This window comes from Vanellus vanellus (genome assembly GCF_965231255.1).
Source record: "Vanellus vanellus genome assembly, chromosome: 2".
NCBI lineage: Eukaryota > Metazoa > Chordata > Aves > Charadriiformes > Charadriidae > Vanellus > Vanellus vanellus.
Genome location: NC_138906.1, coordinates 123,186,994 through 123,211,370, shown reverse-complemented (window position 1 = coordinate 123,211,370; position 24,377 = coordinate 123,186,994). Strand labels below are relative to the sequence as shown.

Sequence of the window (24,377 nt, the reverse complement as noted above, 5' to 3'; positions counted from 1 at the left end):
CTTTCCAAACAGCAGCTGTTCTGGGAGTTTACACTATGCCGTGCTATCCCAGAGGAAGCAGGATGATTCTTTTCTCACAGGTCTGGGAGTTTAACAGGCTGCATATAAAATCCCAGGGCTCATTTATAAAATGATGAGATTTATAAAATCCCATTTATAAGCAGGCCACCCAAAAGTTCTAGCTCGCTTTTGTATCAAATATGTACTAACATTTGTACAAGATAGAAAGTGCTGTACCATCTCAAACAAGCAAACTTACGGAGTACAATGAGAGTTTCTGGTTTCTTCAGGATGGTACCATGAAAGCTGTGATCCAATAGACGTACTTAATGATATTGACAGGGTTTTAGGAGGCTACTGTGATCTCTCCGATTCTTCTGGGGAAGAGCACTTGCTCTTCAATTCAACTGTGTTGTTTGCTAGAATTAGTTCCCTGAACAGTCTGGTCAGGAATTGTCTTTTCTTTTGGGAGTCATCTTAAATGCTTTTTGTAATATTGTCCTCCATCCCCGGCTCCCAAAATGTCAGAATGTGCCTTTAGCAGGAGCACAGCCAGTGTGGCTTTATGACTGAAAGGTTCTTTTGTTGTTTCTGTTTCTTGGTGCTTTTTTTTGTATCAATCCTAAGAATGCATTGGTCTGGAGGACTAATGGGCAGAGATTGCCTTTATGAGGAGTTCTCCTGCAATATTCTTATGGTTGCTGTCATGTGCTAACCTCAAGCAACATATCTGGCTTACTCATATGATAAATGCTTTATTTCTCCTTCCCTAAACAAGGAAGGTCAAACTACAAGCATTTCTTACTAATCAGTCTAAAGATTTATTTGTGGTAGAGTAAGTAAGGAACTGTGGTAAGTAGGGAACTAATCTATCTATTCCCCAAGCTATTATATTATATATTATATATCTCAGCTGCTTCCCTTTCACTCAGACTATTGCAAACCAGGAACAGCCCCCCCCAGGTTCAGAAACCCTGTTTTCATCTGTCCCCCCTTGATTGGCTTTGAGTTCTAAATCTCTCCACCTGGCCCTTAAGCAATAATTAAGGCAATTAGCCTATGCCTCCCAGGGCTAGTTGCTAACACAATCCAGCTGATTTACCTTCAGAGACATTTTATAAAGCTCAGTAAAGAAAAAAAAGGTTGCTGCTACAAGCAGATAGAGGTGAGAGGCAGAAAGGAAAAGCAAGAACAAGTTAGTCCTTAATTCTCTATTTGTGCCCTATACATCTCTGTAAGCAATATGCTCTTCTCTTGTACATGCAACAAATTTGTGTGGTGCCGCTGTTGCATTCCTAGCTTTCCCCAAAAGAAATTGCTCTTTAAAATGACATCTTATTATCGGGATCAGTTGTAAATGGCTGTTCAGTGCTGAACAGATTATTTTGGGTTATATGAATATCATTAATCAATTAGCTTTGTCTTTTTTTTGCCTGAGTCTGTCTCTCAATATGTTACCATTACTGTCTTTTTTTCCTCTAATCTGTACTTCGGAAGATGTAAATGATCGGTCAGACTCTCATGATCAGAAGAGAAGGAGTGACAGGACTGTCTCCTCTCAGCTATTCTGGCATAGGACTGTAGTGACTAAGCAACACAAACTGAAGGAGGGAGAGCCTAAATTTGTCTCAAACGATGGAGACAGGTGAGTTGGAGTTCTCTCCTCCACTGCTTCCACCAACTGTTTTTTAATCTCCTTCCCAAACATTTGCATTTCTGCCATGCTCAGACTGGAAAGGAGAAAGGTGGGAGAACCTCTGAAATGCCATTGTGTAGAAATGAAGTAGGAAGAGGAAATCAGCATAGGGAAGAGCTAATGATAAATTCGGAAAGAGCACACCAAGAAAGGTCCATTGTTAAACCATTTTCCTCTCTCGTCCCAATCATCATTTTTAGTTCCTCATTATTTCCCACTCTTGTTCTGTGCACTATGTTCTTACTCATATGAGTTAGGATAAAAAATGCTGCTTCTCCTTCCTTATTAGAAAATCCAGGACCACAGCTCAGCATATAACTATGTGTATAAGTCCAGCTACTGCATAGCCTTAGGCTGACTTTATAGGGAGTTGCTGACTTCCTGGATCTCAAATAGCACTCTTTTGCCAAAGTCCTTGCAAGAATGGGATAGAGGCATCCTTTGTCTTCATTGGTTTCTTTTTCTTTACCTAGTGAAAACAAATGCTCCTCTCCTTTGCTACTGCTGCTCTGGCGACACACAAACCCTGCAGAGCTGATGTTTTATCTCTACATCTGTCTCTGGTGTTACTTTCTGGAAGTTTCTTTTGAGACTTTGTACAACCTGGAAGCCTCTTGCATAGCTTCCATCTCCAGCTTTCCTGGGATACACAAAAACAGGGGAGCAGGGTGAAAGTAAGTGTCAAAATAAATAATTCTTATCTCCTGATTTCCTGATATGATTTGAACTCATGCCTGTGAACATGTTTGCTCTTTGGGAACGTTGCTCTGCAGGTAGAAAAAGCTTTCATGTACCTGAGCTGCTATGGAGGGGTAGAAAACCGTCATAGTAAAGAGTGAGAGGAAGAAAAAGGCTGTGGAGTAAAGGGGCAGGTACAAAGTCTTTAGATTCTCTATGGTTATAGTTCTCTTAGCAAGGGCTTCACCTGTAGCTGACAGTCGTAGGTTCAAGGGATATTGTTCACAAATATGCACATAATTTCCCAGTGTAGATTCATGCTTTGGAACTTGAGAAAATAGCCTATATTTCATATTTGTAATTGAAGAAAGAAACAGGTTATTGAACCCTTCTGGTGTCACAGCTTAAATTTATGGCAAGAGAGAGCAGAGAGAAATTTAGGGAGGAAGAAGTGAAGGAAATAATATGAGAGTCTAGAGAACAATGCAAGAGGAGAATGAAGCAATAAGAACTAAAGGCATAATGAGTTCAAAAAGAAAGAAAAGAATGAAAGATTTTAGGAGAAAGCAGCTTGGGAAAAATGGTTTAAACTCAACCAAGGGGCTTGAAGAGAGGGAATAGCAAAGGAGGAAAAAAAAGAATGAAGGTTGTGGCAGTTTTCTAGTTCTAGATGTTTGACAAGGGGCCCATGACTAAACTGGTGAAATGCATATGGTTTGTATTCCTCACTGCTAAAGTGAGGAAGGGGATTCTTCTACTTAGGTTTTCCAGGAGCAGTATGCTCAAGATTAAAATAGAACATCTGATGATGCCATGTTGACAAGAAACCCTGCTCTTCTGTATTTATGATGATATTATTTTCTTGCATACAGATACCCCTAAGAAATTAAAATCCTAGAAATAAAACAGTAACTTGAGGACATTTAAACTACTACTTAAGAAATTATTTCACTCCTGTATCTTGATTCCTGATTTTGCTGACAATAACTTCATACCTAAGTCAGACTTCAGAGCCCATGACCGCAGTTGTGGTATTCAGCAACTACTTTTGTTTTGAAAGCTAGCAGCAGTTTGGGATATTTTCTAACAATAGGGATAGCACCGTTGCCCAGTAAGTGGCCTCTTTGGGGGATAGATTGAGTTTTGTCAGGGATTCTGCTGTTTCCTTGCAAGAGAGTTCCTCTGAAACTTGACTGACTGTTTTCCCCCCACTGATGTGCTCAGTTATGTCTTATTCTTCTGGCACTTAGATGAGGACAGGCTGCAAAGAGAGGAGTGAGAGTCTTGAGGTCTGCATTGTGATTGTGATATTCAGGTTTATATAGTTCTTTTCCATCTTAGTTACTTCCTAAATGTGCTGCTTACATTAGAGGTTTCATTCTCAGTTTAAATAGAACGAGAAGAAATTTCCCTACCTTTGATAATAAGGTAGGTTTTCTTTGTAAGTTAGGCTCTTAGAAGGATATAACATCTTCATTCAGATTTTCTGGTTTGATTTTGGGTGTACTGTAGGAAATGTTTAAATCCTCTGTTGGCTCTCATGGTTTGCAGAAATCCAGAAGTTTGTGATGGAGCTTTCCTATGTGGCAGCCTCAGTTTCTCAAATTCACAGAAACTCCGTCAGATCCTTTTAAAGCTCCAAAATAGCAGTCTGTGATGCCAAAAATAAATTTAGGCTTTTATTTGAGTCTGTAACCATTTAGGTTTGGCTTTTCAACTCCCACAAAGGACATTGCATTTTTGTCAAAAGCACAGCAGCCACATATTGCAATATGACCAGTTATTGGGAGTTACATAACTAAAGTTTTTTAGTATTTGGTTGAAAATATCTGTCTTCCTACATCAGTGACAGTAATTATAGAAGTAATTAATAAAATAACTTTGTAAAATAAAAGCTGTGAAAGGTAGGCAAGTCTCCCACTCTGTTAAATTCACTCTGCCCTGGTACTCTCGGCACTGGTTAGCTAGGGAGGTTTGGACACACTTATTCTGATCCTCCAAGAATTCTCCCCCTCCAGAATGGCTGGGGAAGGAACAGCTTCCTGAAGGTGCTGAATCAAGTAATAAGAAATTGGTAGTGGACGAATTGGAAAGAAGCTTATTAAACTATCACCTCTAAATATACTTCATTCTTCTACTTGACTGAGAATTCTCAGTTGCCTGTTTTTACTCTCTACTTAATTTCCGAGGTTATTTCTATTAGGGCAAAGTGATGTATTTCAATAATGTCGGTCAATACCAGTGAGGATAGACCTAGGGTAGACTATATTTTAGCTAAAAGGAGAAAGTATACCACAGGAAGATCTGTGTTTCGGGGGGTCTTTCAATTATTTCTTATCTTTCAATTATCCAAACTTCCATCTATCCAGATAAATCCTGCTGGAATGAAAGTGTCTGGGTAATTTACAGTTTACTTATTGCTAATAAATGTGCTTCTGTTGAAAGGATATTATAAGCAGATAGAGAATATAATATAGAATAGCTAATTACTGAGAAAGAGCGAGTAGGTAGTCTTAGGAACAGTCACTGTTCTCTCAGTGACTACTGTAAAAATAATGACTCTGGAGAAAAGGCCACGTCAAAGATAATTCAGGAGAAAAATCTTTTTATTTCTTAGTTCCTATTGTAAATAACTGCAGTTGTCTTTCTGGAGCTCACATTGTTAACACAGAGCAAACAGAAAAGGTCTTTAATATTTCAGCGTAATACAAGTTTTGTGTAAAAATGTCTTATACAATCTACTCCACAACACTTTACATGTTAGATAACACTTTTATGGAGTCAAACCTATGAAACCCTAGATTTCAGCTCTCCATTCTTCCAGTAAAAATGCTGTTATCCTCATGCTCCAAATAGCAGAATCATAACAATGATGCCTTCCCATTATCAAGGGTGAAATTTTATGAAGGAGCTAGAAAGGCCAGTTGTGGTGTAACAAGAGGAGCAAACTGGTCATAGTCAGATGCAAAGATATGGGTAAGATGAGCAAATGTGTGACAAGTTTATAAAAATGAGGTTAATTGGATCTTGAAATAAATGGTGAGATGCTGGAATTGTATTTGAGACTTCACAGTCTTTTCTGTAATGAGAAAAAATGATGGGCAGTAAAGTTCCACACACATGACAGTATGAAGGTTTAAAGGGACTGTGTAAAAAGGATAATATCAGTAAAGTCTGGAAGAGAGAAAGACATGGGATTTCAGAGGGATTGTGGAAAAAATGGCTTATTAATGAAAAATAATAGAGCTGGACTTCTACCCATAAAAACTGAAAGAGGATTGCTTAGGTTAATAGCTGAACCTTAGTTTTCCAGTTATGCCTCCTGCTTTACTGTTTGAATTGAGAAGAAAAAGATAGGAATGTTTGAATTCATAGTTTCATATCTTTTAATACCAAAAGGGCACATATGTGCCAAATGTATTTTACGTTTTCTAATGTGTTATTTATATGATTGTAGATTTAATGTAAAAAAACCCACTACCTCCTGTAGGCAACTTCCATGCAATATGGAAAACTCACAGTTTGCGCTGGAAAGAAAGTGGAACTCTAAGAATCCAATATTAATTTCAAGTATAATTTTAAGGGGAAGATATAGGACATAACTTTGTCCTTAACCTTACAGGCTTAATGTTTTAATTTTGTTTATATGTCAAACAAAATGCATGCTTCTTACTCACAGTCTGTTCACCAAAAACCAGTGTGTTACACTTTTTTCAAAAACCTTGTCATATGTAGAATCAGTTAAAAATGTAAATGTGAAATAAGAAATTAAAATCAAGTTCTAATTTAATTCACAATTCTGGAAAAAGAAAAGTCTTCAAAGCAATTAAACCTGGTTTCATCAGAATGTTCTAATTCCTTTCTGTATCATCGGAATGGTTTCTATAAAAATATGTATACACAATAGCACATGGGGAAATATCTGGAAAAGCATGCCTAATTTGCAAGAGTAATTGCTGAAATTGTAGACTTTTGTGTATTCAGTGGTATGGGGGAAAGACATGTAGAAAGAGAAGGAAGAAAGGGCTGGAGGTACAAATGAGGAGACAAGCAGAATTCTGTCAGCTGTAGATTATGTTTTTATTTACTCATTAGAAAATTTTATTTAGTCGCTCTTATAGATGTGGAGGCAGTTTTCTAGAAAAGAATCATGTATAGCCAGTAGAGTGTTTTCATTTCTGCCTACCTCACAACTCCTTTCCTCTCCATGCAGTATGGAAACCTGTGCTACTTGGCAGCTCTTTAAATCTCCAAATCTATTCAGCTAACAGAAGTGCTGTGGTTTATGAGTGTGTAATGTAACAATTGAAACAATTACATGCTATCCAACTAAATGTAAAATTATCCAACTAAATGTAAATGTAAAATGTAACATAAATGTGGAAAATGAAGCTTCATTTAAAAAAAAAAAAATCTGTTATCTTCAGAGGCTTTTTTCCCTGAAAAGGTGGGGTCTTTTGTTCCATTTTGGCATTTAAGAAAAAAATCAGAAAGCCATGATTTTTCCAATTTTTGGTCATTACATATAACCAGCCTCAGCAATTAACTTTCCATCACTGAATAATTTTTGGTCCAGTAATCAACAGCCTTCTTTGTACAGTCACCAAGATAGCCAAGAGTTTCTTGCTGCCAGTTGCTGGGAGAAGCCTCCTGCAATGAGTTCATGTGGTATCATCCTCCAAACCATGTCTGATGGCCATACACCAGTCTCTGAGCCTACCAGGCATTGTGGCACTATGGTAGATTTTATATTTATTAATTTTCTGGATTACTTCTGCTTTATTTCTCACAAAATAACAGCATGACTTCTGTTGGCAGCTGTGGGGTTTCTGTATTACTATCTTTTGCACGTATGGGGTATTCTTTTATCTTGCAAATAAAGTGATAAGCTATTTCTGCTGTAAGCTTATTAGAAATCAGTCAAGCAATAAATTAATATATTTTTCCATAGAAAGACCTCAAATGGAATACACTTTGGAGTTTTGGGAGTTGCTGTTTGAGAAGGTTTCAGGCCAAAAAAAGAACATCCAGAGCAGACCAGTAACAATGAATACAAATCTGGAAAACATGAGTTTCACAGCATGTATGAATTTATTGGGAAGACAACGTTGAGGGGAAGGGACATGATAACAGTATTCAAATGTCTGAAAGATTCTTGTAAAGAGGGAAGAGAATGCTCTTTTCTCCAGGTACACCTGTCTTCCATTGCAATACGTGGTAGAAAGGTGAAAAAGAAATCAGCGTAATACTGTTTATGGAAGTCAGAGGTGGGTGTTAAGAATATTTTAATAATTCTGAAGACAGTGAAATACTGATACAGATTGCCGGGGGGATGCATGGCATCTCTGTCACTGGAAGTCTTAAGATAACAACCAGACAGTGGTCAGGAATGACCTTCTGACCTTGTTCTGTGGCAGCAAGATGAACTAGATGACACAGTGATGTCCTCCCAGGTCTTTTATTGTACAATTTGACACTTACCTTACTTCAGGCAACTTTTGTTGCTGACTTGTAATGTATTGGAAAGATGTTGATATTTCATATCACAAACTCCTGAAAGCAGGTTGTTAGGCAAGAACGTTTCCTTTTGTTTTTATAAAGCAGAAGTGTCCAGTACTTATTTTTTAAAGGAAGAGTTAAAATAATGAACTCAGAACCTTCAGAAAAGGGCAAGGACAAAGCAGCCAGAATATACCTATCAACATCTGAGTATTTTTAAGACAACTTTATAATCATCTAAATGTTTGGGGGAGGCAATACTTTTGGCCTTAGCCTTGGCCTCATTTGTTCTTGAATAATTTCTCATTTTACATTGCTGTCACTTTCTTTTCCAACCCACATTTGTTAAACACAAAGATTTCACCTCTGAAACGTCTTGTGTCTACTAATGCTTCCCTCCATGATTGCTTTAATCTTGCGTTTCTGTCAACAGAGATGTGTATGCTCTGTCTATCCCTTCTGTGCTCACACTCTCCTGTCAGCACAAGGGTTTATGCTTTCAGGTGGTGAGCTGGAGCCAAGAGCTGACACTGGTCTTAACCAGACTGGCAAAAGAAAAAAAAAAACCCAAACCCAAAACTCTTTCACCAGGATGACTTCTCCAGTCTAGTTCACTGCAAGACCATACAAGTGTGCTAAGGGGTGTACAGGAATCTGAATGAGCAGGTTCCTGTCTCGCAAAGGTGGGAGCAGCCTTTTGAAAGGGCAATGCAAGACCTAAAATTGGGGATTGTGTACTGAGGAAAAGTTGTCTTCTGCTGTCCTACTCCATGTTTGTTTAGCACTGCAGCTGCGTAATAAGAATACCAAAAGAAAATACTTATCAACTTTTGCACAACTGCAGAATCAACACAAGTGAAACAGTCTGCTCCTTCTCTAAGTATTCATCTGTGTAGAAATAAAAAAAAATAGAGATTTTACTCTTAACTGGGCTTTTGTATGTAACCTCTTCCCTCAGTTTGCTGACTCAACAGCTAAGAAAAAAATGCCTTTTCCCTGGTACTGTACACAGTCTTCAAATCCACGATGAATTAATAGGGATTCCTGCCATGCAACTTTCTCAGAGTATGTTATTCTCCATGGTTCATTTAAGATGCTAAAGTTGTTCTTGAAATAAATATTTTGGAGAAGACATTGGAAAAGGCTCTCTATGCATTGCTTTCCTTAAAAATTAAATTACTATTGCATTTTTGAGAGACACAGCTAATCCATTATGGCCTGAATTTCTTCCCTTCACAAAAGCAAATCTCAGTCCTGGTGCATAATTTGTGATCTTGGCATCCAGCCCAAACATATGTACATACTGAAATCAGTTTTGCATCTGTTTAACTTTATGCACATGAGTAGTCTAATTGGATTTAGTCTGATGAAATGACTCATGCGAAATCAAGTGTTTGCAGAACAAGGGTTTCAGACAGTAGGGTTCTTCAGGGCAGTAGCTTCTACAGCTTTATGTGGTGCCTAGCACATGAAATGGCTTTTTGATTATCTAGAAGCCCTCCGTATGCGGTATAACTATAGTACAAGGTGAAACAAAGTACAAAAGAGCAAGTCTTGCAGTCTAGGTCAGATCTTCTACTGCATAGTGCTTGGACACAGGATAGTTGTAACAATTAATTAATTGTAACTTTCTTTTTAAAAATTTTCTTCTGGGAATCTCTTCAGGATCAAGGAAAATCACTTTTGTTCCTTTGTAACAGGCTACCAGGTGGCAGCTGTTGGCCTTCTGGTAGCCATTGGTCAGGTTAAATATTGTAGCTTATATATGCTAGACACTCTGATAAGTTACAGCCATTATCTGCTATCAAAATGGAACCATATTCTTCTAATGCCTCATAGTTCAATGGACACCTCCTGCAAGGAAGGGTTTTCCGAATGGGCAGCAATGTAGAAATTCGTCATCTTCCCAGAACAAAATGTCAGTATGTCAAGAATAGGAACAGGGTTTTTTTCTGCTCTCCCAACTCTTTTCTTGTCATGCCATCTCAGGGCTGCCATCCTGAACCCTGGCTAATTACTTGCCTCATAACTCGTAGTCATAGGCTGTAGGAAGAGAAAAGGTGATGCTGAGCTTGCTACTTGTTGAAGGTGTTTATATCCAGAGGCTGGCTTTTCTGTTTTCTTTTAATGTTTTCTCATTCTCCCTACATCTGCTGTAAGGGCTTAGGGAATGGATAGTGGTCTACAGAGTGAAGAGACCCAAGGAATGGGATGAGAGAGGCTGCAAGATCTGATGCTTGAGGGATTAAAAAGTGGAACTCCGGTGGATTTGTACTATGAAAATATAGTCTGGGGAGGACAGATAAAAAAGGAAGGCTTGGAGTGTGAGTGCTGTTAAAACAAGGCAAGGAAATGCATGGGAGTGACTCCAAAACTGATGCTTTACAGAGGACCAAAATAAGATAGAGATGAAAATAGGGGAAGAAAAAAAAGGAGTTGGAGTAAGAATGTAAAGCGAGAAGCATACCTTAAAGATGAATGGTTTTGTTGGCCTTTCCCTCCTACTTCACTGCTCAGCTACTTTCTGTGATTGGTGAAAACACCCTGAAATAAAGACAATTTTAGGAAGCTCAGAATATAGATCAAGGCATGTGATTTTAAGTATCTGAAATGTGGTTTTGGTTGGGGCGTTATGCTCCTGACTTTTGGTGACATTTAGGCAGGAGGCACCTAAAAAAAGCGTGTATGTGGAGTTCATGTAGCATCTGATTCAGGACTCTCTGAAGTTAATAGACTACAGTATGCTTTGAAGCAAGAAAGGAAAATATTGAAATATTACAGGATTAAAATATTATAGAAGTAAAATTGTGCTCTGAATTACCTAAACGTGAATCTGGTCGCTCTGGTGAAGATACTCTCTGATACTTTTGTGTGACTGGGGGAAAGCTTTGATCTTGAAGTGTTAAGTTGTAGAAAGCTTTTTATTAGTGATGTCTTTTTGTGGTATGCGGTTTGAAGTGTATGCAGAGGAAACAGGTGACAAGTCTTGATATTGCAAGGAAAGATGCACAGTATTGACTTTTGGTAATTGAAAACATTTTGGTCCTACAAGTGGATACACTTTAATGAGATGGTCATCTGTTTTATCCAGTAAGCTGAATTTCTGCTCGGGAAAGTTCTGAATGCTAATATGCAAAGAGAAAATGGTTTTAGTATATGATTCCCATGAAAGCATTCAAAATGTTAACAAACCTACGCATCTCTAATTCATTCTGGGGTTTTGCAAGTGAAACTAGAACATAATCATCTCCATGTTTTGAATAACTTATTGCAGCTCTTGATAATATTTCTTATAGATTGGATGAATAACAATGTTTCCTATTTAAGTCCTATTTGCCTTAAAATGTGTAATTTTTAATCCTTTAGAGTTTTGTGCAAATCAACTGCCCCTTATTTACATCTTGGCTAATAAAAAGAAGTTGGTATTTGTAAGAAACTTCTGTATGCAGTACTTAAACAAGGCTGTATGACAAAGATCTCATGTTAACTGTAATTGTCGTAGGTAATTCATTTGTTAATTGATTTACTGAATTTGCTGCTGGTCACATTTTTTTAAGTACTGAAATTAATATTATTATGAATTGTTTACTCTTACAAGGATTTTGAGCACTTTATGTTGAACAAAGAATAAAAAAAATCATGGAATTCTTTAAATATTTATAAAGCATTTTTGATGAGTAGACCTTATTTTCATGGTGAATTTTTACAAATATATTCTTTTTGTCTATTTTCAGTCCCCTGCACATAGCTATTCAAGCTATGACTCTGGCAAGAATGAGAGTGTTGGCAGAGGTGCTGAAGATCTGTCTCTGAATCGAGGAGATGAGGATGAGGATGACCATGATGAGCAGGAAGATTCTGAGAAGGTTAATGAATCAGATGGGGTAGAAGCTGAGCGACTGAAAGCTTTTAACGTAAGTCCTCTTGCACTTGGTGTCTTGTTTACTTCTACTATTCCTTTGACATTGCTCTTTATGGGTACGTTTGACAATATTAAAGGCACATTAATTTAATTTCCAGGATTTATTTCAATTATTATTTTAATGCATATTAAAGTCTTGCCAACAGACGACAGATTTACTGTGTTTTATTTAGAATTTTAAGGCAGAGTGCCATTTTTACCAGTGAGGAAAACAAAGCTTTGTTCTGTATGTGTGTGTGTGCGCCCGTGTGTGTGGATGTGCATGTGTGTATGTGCATGTTCACCCACTGAATGGAAAGAGGCTGTAGCTAGTTTATCAGAAGACCATTCCAGTGGTCAGTTGTTCTCTGTTGTTTTCCCAATGTATATAATTATGCATGAAAACACAAGCAATTGTTCAAACAAAGAAAAAGTGAGAGTCAGTTCAATAAAATGATTAGCAATCACAGCTTATTGTTAATAATGAAACTTAAGTAGTGCCTATTTTCACAATCTGTTCTGGTTTATCTCACAAGTTCTGTATCCTATAGACTATTCTTTTCTTGTCTTTTTTTTTTTTTTTAATCACCCGCCCCAAAATAACCCTTTAAAGAACTGTTTGCTTAATATTTCTGGCTTCCCATTACAAAGCTCTTCAGTGGATAGAAAAAATGTCTTCCTATCAGTAATCAAGACAGGAAGCTAGGAAGAGAAGAGAGCCGCCCTCCAAACCCATCTCCTCTGTCTCCCTCTTGCCAACAGATGTTTGTCAGGCTGTTTGTAGATGAAAACTTGGACCGAATGGTCCCAATCTCTAAGCAGCCCAAAGAAAAGATCCAGGCTATCATTGACTCATGCAGGCGACAATTCCCTGAGTATCAAGAGCGTGCCAGAAAACGCATACGTACTTACCTCAAGTCCTGCAGGCGGATGAAAAGAAGTGGTTTTGAGATGGTGAGTTTTGATTTAAAACCCAGCCCTAGTTTCCATCAAAACCCCATATGTAAATCCATGGCACTATTTTGTTTTCATCTTAGTGTCTTTTTTCTGTTTGTTTATTTTTTTGGTAATACCAGGTCAGAGGTTTCTTTTTCCCTCCTTCATTCTTCCTGAAATTATTTCCTTTGTTCACTGGTTTAAAAATGCTTTGAGACACCAGAGTTCACAAGATGAACTAGTATGGATATATAGGAAAAGAAAAAGAAAGCAAGGCATAAGGAGGGAAACCAAATAATTGCATATATAGTGACTTATTTCCTAGTTTAGGTTACAGTTAGAGATTTTTGCCTGGAAAAGTCTTGCAGTAACATGGATTTTTCTTTAAGATACCTCTGCTAACTGGATTTCTGCGAGCTCTGTAAAAATTAGGTCCTGCTAGAGAAATGCTATACCCAAGCAAATACCCAGTGTAGTAACATCACACAGGCAATGGTTTTGGCTTTGGGTTTTTTTTTTTGTACATTTTAGCCTATTAGTTATCAGTAAAAGTTACTCCTTTGAAATCTTTCAGTTCATATATGGGTGGGCAAAACACATTAAATAGTTTTAAAACACAGACAACAAACTTACAATTTGAGCATCCCAATGGTTTAGTAATTGTAATTGAACCGAAACCCATGAACATTATGATGGTATACAATTGTCATTGTTTTCAGACATTAATATTTTAATATTACTCAGTAGCACAAGAATGGGTAAATAATGTCTTGTCACCAATTGGCAGCTTCATTATCCTTGAAAACTTTGGTATTTCCAAAACCCAGGAAAGTCGGAGGAAACTAGGTAGCTACACACCTTATGTTTGATCTGTCTTAGCTATCTCTCTGGCCTTTAGATGATAAGAAAATCACTTCATCATTACAAATAGATATCATTTAGTGATTTAACATATCATTTTTTTTTTTTTAATTAATCACCTGCAAACCCATTGATTACATTAAAAAAATACTGGAGTTGATTGAATTTTACTGTTTCTCTATTTCTCTCTGTCTTTCTCTTTCCTGCAGTCTCTGCAGAATACTTATGATTTCCATATGTTGTTTAAGATGTTAGCTAAAAGTTTTCAGAATAAAATATCAGGTTTATTTGTAGGGTAAGACCATGATTGGATAACACAAAAAGCAAAGATGGAAACTAATTTTTTTAATGTGTTTGTGATTCTAATCAACTGCATGGGTTTATTATTTGAAACATTGGGATAACACTGTTTCTGAACAATGGAAACGAAGATGAAGAGAGACAGGTAGAATAAAGGACATCTGTACAGATAAAAGTGCCAAAGATTGACTGGTGGTGTACATGTCAGATTGTATAGTCTTCCAAAATAAAAGAAGGAAAACCAGAAAGTGAATATTTTCTATGATACACTAAGTAGCATCAAATTGCATCTACTCACTCTGCCTGAAAATAATGCAGCAACATCAAGTTCAGCTTTCACGGTGCCAAATATTTTTATTTTGCTGTACTTTCAATTGAAAATGCTTTCAAAATTAGGCAATGCTAGCAAGTCTCCTCACTGTTCCAATTTATGGCCTCATTACTGTCATTATTCACACTGATGAGCAGTTATGTAAACTGGCTCATTTTTTGTCCTCTGAAAGACTTGTGCAACTGTTTTGCAATATGAATAACAGGCTTACAGTCTGACCCATAAGAGCTAGGTTGGCCTGGCTTCAGTGCACATTTGCCAATGTTACTTTCATATGAATAAAGGTTGCAGGATCAAATTTATTCCCGGGAGGGGAAAAGGAGCAGAGATTACCAAGGAACATGGTCCAAATGGGCAATCTTTATAGTTCAGAAATATTCTCTATTTTTATAATGTTCTGCAACAGTTTATGATGGGTTTTATTTCTTTAAAAAAAAAATAAATTACACTCTAAAATATTGACTTTGCTGCCCTTGAGTGGAAGTGACAAGGAACTGGAGCTCATGCTAAAGATTTCAGTCCTGAAAGGGCTTGAAGGGAAATCTGTCCTGCTTCCCTGTTTGCAGGTAGGAAAACGAGCCAAAGACTATCCAAAGTCTTTGGAGGAGCTCCCATTAACTTCCTAAGAGAATAAGTTGTGTTTTATGTTTATGTCTTGAGTAATTCTGAAGTGTAATACATATCCATTTGTTGGTTTTAATTGTTTTCTGAGTTCTAAATTACTGTATCAGCATCTCTGATTATAAGCAGTTTTAAAAAATGCTACCACAGACAGAGGCACTTGACTGTATGATTATTTTAGCTGTCCTTACCATTTTGACAGTGGCAAAGAATCACTTTGTCTGGATAATAACATTCGTTCAAAACAATCATGAAAGGACATGTCGGTGTTGATTTGAATCAGGTGCTACCCTCAAATATAGCAAAACAGGATAATGATCTCCTCAGGAGCAATAGTGCTACAGTTGTTATATTAAATAGGATGTCAGATAATAACCTCCACAGGAGATGTTTTTTGCTATAGTCATATTAAACACAAGTTTTTCATTTTGTTCAGGTTCAGAATGCTACATTGTGAGCATCTACTTGCAAGAGAAAAAAAGAATAATCTCATATATGGCACATGACAGTTCAGACTGTGTGTGGAACAGTGCAGCTACTACAGCGACATATTGTAAAGTGAAGAGAAAACGTAAACATTAAGTTAAATTAGTGTAAGACTGCATGGTAAAGATGAAAAAGCATGCCTGAAGCCTGCTTCTGTCAGTTATTTGCCATCTGTAATCCAAGTGACAGTTCTTGCTGCATAAGAGGCCAGTTCTAGCTCTGAGGCAATGGGAAAGGCTCAGTCTCATGAGTGTTCATATTGTTAATTAACGTGTTTCTTAGTATTAATATTTTTAAGAGATTGCTTATAGTTATTCTGCTTCTACTTATGACAGATAGCTGTCCATGGACTCCAAGGCAGCTCGCATAGCTTCTTGTTACAAATATTCCTTTGAGGAGTTATCTTTCTGCAATGGAAATACTTTCCTCATTTGACTGTTCAGCTTGTAATTGTGCCACTTTCATTTTCATTCTGACAGAAGCATATCCCTCAACAAGGCACTGTCAAAGTCTTTCTCATGAATTGTAAGATTGTTTTTCTTCTCCCATTGTCTCTTGCTTATGGACTGTTGAGAATGCTCTCTTACTAAATTCTATGATCTTGCTCAGAATCTTTCATTGGGAGGGAAGTTTGTCAAGTCCTGAAATCACCGGCTTTTGGATGGGATCTCTAGGTTGTGCTTCCACCTGTGCTATGCTGTAGCACTTTGTGAACTTCTGAAAGTTCTTAATGTTCTTAAAGAAATTCTTTCTTTTTCTCTTCATTAGTCCATAAGCAAAAGAAAAAAAAAATATTACTGCCTCTCTCTGAAGGACTGAGAATTCCTTTTTAAACATTTAGTGTTCTGTGACCTATACGTGCTATACAAGAGGAATCTTCTCCCTGAAGGGGTCAAATGACCTGTTTAACTAATACTTTTAAAATCCATTCCTTTAGACTTGTCCCAGCCTCTCTATCCATAGAAAACTGCCAATTAAAAAACGATACTAGACTGCTGTTGAGGACATGTGTTATATATTTAGTTACAGTCCAGAAAATGTTAGATGTTAGAAATGATCAAATGTTAGATGTTAGAAATGATCAAATGGCATTGAATTGACTTAATTCATTTTCATACTATGATCTGCTTCCTCCCATCTTCATAATCTCCTGTCATCAGTCTCACTGCTGTCAGTTTGAAACTGCATCTTACAGTATCTTTTTCACAGTTATGCCATTTTTTTCTATGCGTAAGCAAGGTCTTAAACTTTCCTTCAGAAAGAGATTCTTCCTTTTGTTTAAGCAAAAGGAAACCCTCCTTCCTAGGCACTCCTGTAATACAAAACAATAGTACCAAAGAGCAAAGTGTTCTTATGTATTGGAGAGAAAAGGCTAGTCATAAATGCTTTTCATTGTCTGGTGACAAGTTTGCATGTGTCAGAGAGGAAAAGTCTCAGTATGCCTGAAGACAGTTCCTCGGTTAGATCCCAGTATCATTCATTCCAGCTCCTTCTGTCCTATCGCCAGCCGTGGTAATGAATAACCAAGCTCTGTATCTTTCACTGCTTCTGTCATTTGGTTGTGCCAATTGGCTGTAAGAGGTGTTCTAATGACTTGCAGCTCTGCACGTGTTGATTGAGGTGTTTTAAATGTGTCTGGTGGCTTGGAGTGCTTCTGATTGCGACTGAGGAACTTTGGTGGCGACTGGTTTTCAGAAGGGGGTATGTTTTCTGAAACTTGTTAAGATTTCTCAGGGTAGATATGTAGCCTCTGTTTTTAAGTTTTAGCTGTAGAGAGAGGAAGCTTTCGTTATTTACTGAAGTTGGTGCTGAATAGTCCAGCTGCTCTTGCAGTCACATGGCTTTTCAGTCCTCCAGGCTTTTTATGGCTGGAAAGGTCATAAGCATTTTCGGGAAGATGAGGGTCTGTGGATCTAGGGATGCATACCTAATCTTGATTAATAAGCTGGGAAGCATTAAGAAAATTATTACAAAAACAGTTACATGAAGATCTACAAATAATAATAGAGTTGTGGCTTTGTACTGTACCCCAAACTTGGTTGACTCGTCACTTTCCTTTCTAAGCATCTCACCCTTGTTAGACAGTGGTCAGCTTATGTAAGTCTGATGGACAACCTGGCTGGAAAAGGGCAAAACTACTCTCTGACAAGCTTTGACTTTTTGCAGTAGGTCTCGCATATCCTTAAAAAAAATAATAATCTAGAAATAGTTTCCCTAAGGCTCTTAAATCTTCTCCCCCCCCCCCCCCCCGAACAGTTAAGTGAATACTGATGTGATTTTTCAGAACTGCCTTTTAAATCTGTCTCAGATACCTTTTGCTTTTCAATAACTTTTGCAAGTATAGGCAATTTTTGAAAAGTGAGTGGCAGAGGAAGTTATGCTTTTTCCAGTAACCTTGGAAAATGTGAAGAAGTTAGCTTTGAAAAAGGCATGATATTTGGAAAAAGAATGAAGACTAAAAAATGAAAAATACCTAGCAACCTGATAGTAATTAGTCTTTTACATTCTGTGAGACAAAAAAATAGGAATGCAGTTTTGACATTGGCTTCACTTTTTTATTGAATGTAGACAAAAACCAAACCCCTACAAACTGGCAATAAGTTCTGATACAGAAGAAAAAACGTTTTAAAAAGAATGTTCACCCGGATTACTTGTAAGCTTGAGATCAGAAAAAAAGTAGTAAATATGTCTGGTTTTCTTATGATGTGATTCTGACTTAGATCAAGATCTCTGCTGCAATATTACTTGATTAGCTGATTTGTGCCAGTAGCTTAAGAGTAGGGGAGCCAGTTCAGTGTATTTGTTTAGAGGAAACAGGAAATAATGTTAAATCAGACTCAGTTTTTCCTAGTCTTCTGGAGTTTTGCTAGTAAACTGTTTGCTGTTGGAGTGCCCAATACAATCCCCAACTAACTCAGAAGGAATTAGTTCAGCATGACAATTCCTGGGGGTCACTGTCACACTGAAATACCAGATAAATTTGGGACAGAGGTAATCTTACCTAAGTGTGCTAGAGAAATTAGGTGATTTGGGCTCCCTTAGCAATCAGTAAAATGCTTAGATGAACCAGTCCAGAGAGATGATTCATCCCCAGCTGTCTCATGAGTCAACTTCTGGAGATAGCTGTCTGAGTGAAACAAAAAAGAAGCCTAGATGACTAGTTTAGACAAAATACTTGAGTTTTAGGTGAATAAAGTTAGACAGATGGCTATATTTAGGTGCTGTCATAATCAAGGTGCAACACTCAATGTCTTAATTAAATGTACTTTAAAGCTGAAAACAACAACAAAAAAGTAATGTGAACATCATTGAACGGTTTAAAAAGCCTCTTCTGCCATTTAAGAAAATATTTCTAGTTAGTTCTTTGAATTCCTTAGTAGGCGTTACAATTGAGTATTTATCACAGGACTGCAAGACTGAGCAAAATGTATCAAAACCCAGTCTGAAACGCAGTGCTACGAGCATTAAAATGCCAGTCTGGTCGTTCATCTTTCACTATTCTGCACTAACAATTATGAAAGTACATCCAATAGAGTGCAGTACTGTGCTTCAGTCTGTAAATTTAAAAATACTCTGCGGAAAGGTTTCTGGATCCTTTGTGCAGCGTAGGACAGTTCTGTGTCATACATTTCACTGCATTACACTGAGTAAAAAATCTCGTTTGTAGATAATATGTACCCTGTCTTTAAAGTATTTTGGATGTTTTCTATGAAAAAATATGCTGTTTAGGTATTGCATACTGATATAAATATGTTGGGGATTTTAACACATTGTGTTAGATCTTACTAAGTTATTATGAAAGAGTTGTGGCATATATGCAGTATTTCATTTTGGAAATGACTGGGTCTTGCAATACCTGAGAAAAAAGCTGACATGCAGGAGAGCACGAGGGAGTATCATGTTGTTAGGAGCCCAACATACAAAGAAGTGCTTAGTGGTAAAGCTCTGGTAAAACTCAGTTACTGTCAGTGAGACGTCTTAGGCAATCATTTTCACCTTTAAATGCCCAATCACTTTGGAAAATTCAGAACTATTCATTTTCAAGTTTGACTAGTAGTTAAAATACTTCCTTATTCGTGCGTTTTTATTAGAGTTCATACATTTATATTAGTGTCTCTATGAGCAAAATGAAGTAACTTGTATGCTTATGTGTTGGCAACTGTCTTATACTGAAAGATCTCGTCTTCAGTGTTAATTGGCCTAAACTAAAAGGTAGTATCTATGCATAAATGTCAGGTTATAAATTTTGGCATTTTAGCAGGTGTGCATGTGTGTCCATTATCTGACATAATAGATAGTTCTATTTTTTCAGAACTGAGTAAGACTGGTGTAAGACGTCTGAGAGTAGCTAGATCAAGCTTTGGTATGACAGCTTTGGCTTTTATTTATAAGTAAATACCGGATATCTTACAAAAATGCAAGGTCGTAACTTTAGAGACAACAGATCTCTAACCACAGGAGAACACCACGTGCAGCGGATTGCAAACTTCTTTTTGGTAAATATACTGCTCGTAGTGGTTTAGACTGCAATGTGAGTCATCTGTTATATCAATAATTGGTAGATTTAAACCAAAAATGTACATTTGAATTTAGGACATAGCAGTTTTTTAGATTCCTTATAGAAATAAAGGAATTGTGTGAATAAGCCAAAAAGGGTATTTTATGTTTCCCTTGAAGATCCTGCCAAGATACCTCACTTTAAACAGAATAACTCATGATACTGTATACAATTGGTGTACTGCAAATGGGTATTTTACAGCATTTTGAAAGTGGTAGTCTCTTTTATGTTAAAGAATCAGAGATTATACTGATAGAGCTAGTTTCTAGAGAATCTGGGCCAAAGATTTCTAATTTCAACTACTAAGAAAATCAACAACCTTGGACGACTACTCCATAACTCCAGAAAGGCTTGTTGTAAGACGGTTTGGTTGTTGAGAGCCAGATCTCAAGACTACCAAAGCTACGGAAAGATCTTCGTTAGCTTTAGTGTTCTTTAAAGCAGACCAACAGTTACTTGACTACAAAGAAGTGTCAGCTAATTTGATTTTTCATTAAGAAGTCCGCAAAAGTGTATCTGTCAATAGATACACTCTTCCGAAAGAGATAAGGGGGTGAGTGTATAAAGTTTTCATATTAATTTGCAAAAAAAATGATTTCTCTTAAAACCACGCAAATGTTCCTGTCCAATATGGCGGTTAAGTGTGTTGTTGCTTTGTCATCACCGTCATCTACAGCCTCTGTGGTGGTCTCAAGAACCAGTTTTAAAATGCCTTGAAATGCATTTTCAAATATGAGAGGGCTGGAGGTGGTTGGTGGTCTCCTTTGGGCTACTGAGGGAATTTCAACCACTTCCTCAATGTCAGTCCCTTCAGAAGATGTTAAAAACAAAGGCATCTGCATGTACGTGAAATCTAGCAGCTTTCCCTTACACCTTTTGTCAAAATGCTCTTCAGCTATGTTGTGGTTTAGGCTGAAAAGAAAATTGGTTCTGTTTTACCTCAAACCAGGACATTCTACATCATGTTAGAGGCTGAATGTTAGTTGCATGTCAGCTAAAGAGATGTACAAAACCAAAGAATGATGTGTATCCAAAACGTGGCTGCTGTTTTAGTGCAGTCACAAGCAGTATTGTGTTTCCAAGTAAATACGAAGGAATTCTGTATACTGCTGCTGTGTGATGGACAGAGGCATATAGTCCTCTCAGAAGGTCTCTATTAAGTTGTTTACCAGATTCCCTCTAAGTTTTATTCATCTCTTCACCTGAAAGTTACTATAAAATTTTCACATGCCTCTTTCCTATCTGCCATTGTTTCAAAACAACAAAAAAGTAATCCTGCCTTCTAATTTTGCCATGTGAATCTCTTGTTTTGGTGGACTGAAGTTTAGAGGCTTGCTTCTTTTCTCTTGTTTGACACATGGGTAGTAACAGAATGACAGTATAGTTATTTACATCACTGTGAAGTGAAAAAAATACCAGACTGGGGCTGTGAACATTATGTATCAAACACCACTAGGTGCATTCTGCCAGTGAAAGCCAGGCACAAATTTTTTTTATGCCTTTTTAAAATTTTTTTATTAGCTTTAAGAAATGCTAGTTTGTCAATGGTTTTCTGTTTTGACATACTCCAGTAAAATGAAACCTGGTTTCCTCCTAGTCCAGTGGGTAGATTGTGGATCCAGGGGTTGTGGGGGGAGCCTGGGAGCCCTTGGAAATAAGGACTCCTTGGCTCCCACATTTCCTGCTGTAGCCCCAAACATGCAGGAGCTAGCACTCGGCTCAGGTCTGCAGAAGGGATCCTGAGAACGTGGAAGACGTTGGTTTGGCTGAGATCTTCAGGTTCCCTTCCGCAGAATTGAATTATGTTCCTTTTGCCATGTTTCCCAAGGCCTTTGTGTCTCACCCTTGGATAGGAAGTTGAGAAATGTTCAGAACACCACAGGGACTGGGATGCTTGAGCTTCTTACAGACATGGGTTTATAGCTGGTAGTCATGACAGAGATCATGAATAATCAGCAGTACAGAAGTTGAAGAAGTTAAGCTATGCCAGAAGGGGCCTCCGAGCTTAGAAGATGCGGCTATTCATTCAGTTTATTTAAAAACATCTTTTTAAAAGTGGTTATTTCAAAGCATTTGTTTTCCTCTTAGGCAGCGCTTTTCAAAATTGATCTTTTGACATTTCACAGATAGGGCATTTCATGAAACAGAAAGTCTTTTTAACAGCTCTGCTGCTAGTGACAGAGGACTGTGTTCATCTTCTCAGTCAATGCCAAGCTCGTGCTCTGCCTGAGTTAAGCTGATAGAACCTGAACCTTAATCAGATGATTTTTCTCCTGTGCTTTGTTCTAGTATTTTATTCCCCAGGTGACTCAACTGTGCATTCATTACATTCTCCCTAAGGTTCACTCTAGATAGTTCTTGACATGAACATATCAGCAGCCAGCTGCAGTGATGAGTGAAAGAAATTATGGGTTAACACATATTTCAAGAGGAAGATACTCCATTACCTGGAGATTTCCTCATTTTTGCAGGTACTAATTTTGAGTTCAATGTTTCAACAATGAACACATAACCATTGCACTCCTTTTCAGAGAAAAGCACGTGACTGCTTGATTTTTATGATAACTCTTTATTTTTTATTTTATAAAACACCTCAATAAACCTATTCTCTCCCATAAACAAAGAAACTGGTGGAAGCTGGGTTTGTTTTACTTTTTGTTCAGAACATTAAATTTTTGGCTCATACGTAACCTTCTAAAAATCCACTGATGCATAGGTATGGTTATAACTCTACTTAAAGATCTGACCTGGAGGAATTAAGCAGGTGTTTACTCAACATTTTTCAAGGATGTTATTGTGTGGCCACTGCAAGAGGACCACAATGAGACTATTCAGCCAACGTAGTCAATGTACCTTGAACATACATAAAACTGATGCATGTAGAGTGATACCTGGCCACCAAATACAGTGATGCAATAACGCGTTCAGAGTAACATCACCACTTTAGGGAGGCAGAATAATAAATATAATGCTTTGTCAATGCAAACCTTCAGCAAAGACTTACTCCCTCCTCTGGAGCTCTGAGGAAGGTGTCTGCTTGTACTGTACCGTTAACTTTAATGACACCAGGGTTTAACATCAGTGTCCCTCCCTCACAGACTGATTTTTTTTTTGAAAGTGCATGGGAATGCATGGTTGTGCAAACTGGAAAAAGTTCAATAGCTTGTTCTGTCAAATGAATCCAAGTATATTTTATTGTAGTATTGCAGCCTCTGATTGTCTGTCTTACACAGCTGTTACACTAATGCTAGAGAGCTTGCTCGTGGATGAGTGGGGAGAAAAAAGCCTATTGCACTAGCGAGGGAGACCCATAAATCCTGGTCTGTTTTCTAAAAGCTAGTTCAGCTTCTGGTCCCAGACAGACTGTGGTCCCATGCATTAGAGAAAGTACAATGTCAGATAAAAAAATTGGCATTCTGCAGTAAATGGACTTGAATTTTTAAAGGCAAAATGTAATATTAGTAATGGTTGGCTCCTCAGTTTCTGGAATGTTATGAATACCATAAAATCAGTTGGAACCAATATAATGAATCTGTTCTAAGGTTGTCTAAGAACTGAATGGGAATACTTCAAAACTTGCTTCCAAAACTCAGTGACATTTCATAGCAGGTTCATGTTTATGCTTTTAGGAGTAAGAAGGTATAACTCTTTAAAACAAACAAACAAACAAACACCACCAACAAAATCCCCCCTCCCCCAAAAAACCAACACCCCAACCTCCCCCACATACGGCCAGTTCCTCGGTAGGTATAAATTTACATTGTACTTTTAAGTTCAATGAAGCTTTGAAAAATTATGGAAGTTCAGAACTGGTTCAATAAATTGCAGTTTCTGAAATGGGCTTATATGTGTATCAGTATCTGTGTTATTATCCCCATTTTCTTTATTTCCTTGGTAGTACAGATATGTCTTTGTATTTTAATGAAGATTAGTTTTATTGTAAGTTTCATCTTTCAGAAAGATTGTTTTGCATGTAATTAGGAAAAAAACGTGTGTAAATATTCTTCTTAATGAACTGGTAGGGAAGACCATGTTGGAGACCAGCAACGGATTTTAGCATTCCTTTATTTTCTGGGGATTCATTGCACCTTTAACCTAAAACGTGTAAATACTATGAAATTAGTAATGAGAGGTTTTGAATTGGAAAAAATGAACTGTATCTCGTTGAACCACAAAATATCTGCGTTATTGGAAGGCTGGCATTATCAAAAGAAAAACAGCTTTTTTTAAAGTCATTTTAATCACATCAGCCGTGTTGCAGCAAGAAATGCAAATATTCATATACTACAGATTGAGACTGCTCTGAAATGTTCTGACAATCTGTTATGTTTTGAGTGATGTTTCAACCCTATCACTTGGGTTTTTTTGTTTTGTTGTTTTTTTTTATGGCTATAAAAAAACACTACTCATCTCTGTCACATGCTGTACAGGATAAAAAGCCTTTCAGTTTTCTTAACAAGAATCAGACGGCCAGGGTGCTGCTGGAACACAGAGAATATGCCACTGTCTG

The 24,377-nt window shown here is 37.4% G+C and overlaps 1 protein-coding gene across 5 annotated transcripts in view; it reads left to right on the top strand.

The window, feature by feature from the left end:
* The window catches only part of NOL4 (nucleolar protein 4), a gene marked incomplete at both ends in the record, with an annotated part of 194,080 nt that overhangs the window by 135,009 nt on the left and 34,694 nt on the right, over window positions 1-24,377 (top strand). For 3 of the 5 annotated variants that reach the window (XM_082499021.1, XM_082499020.1, XM_082499022.1), the window contains 2 exons: window positions 11,608-11,787; window positions 12,537-12,728. In XM_082499021.1, coding sequence (XP_082355147.1) covers window positions 11,608-11,787; window positions 12,537-12,728 — 372 coding nt within the window. The remainder of the gene's footprint in view (window positions 1-11,607; window positions 11,788-12,536; window positions 12,729-24,377) is intronic. The other 2 variants (XM_082499024.1, XM_082499023.1) reach the window with 1 other exon arrangement.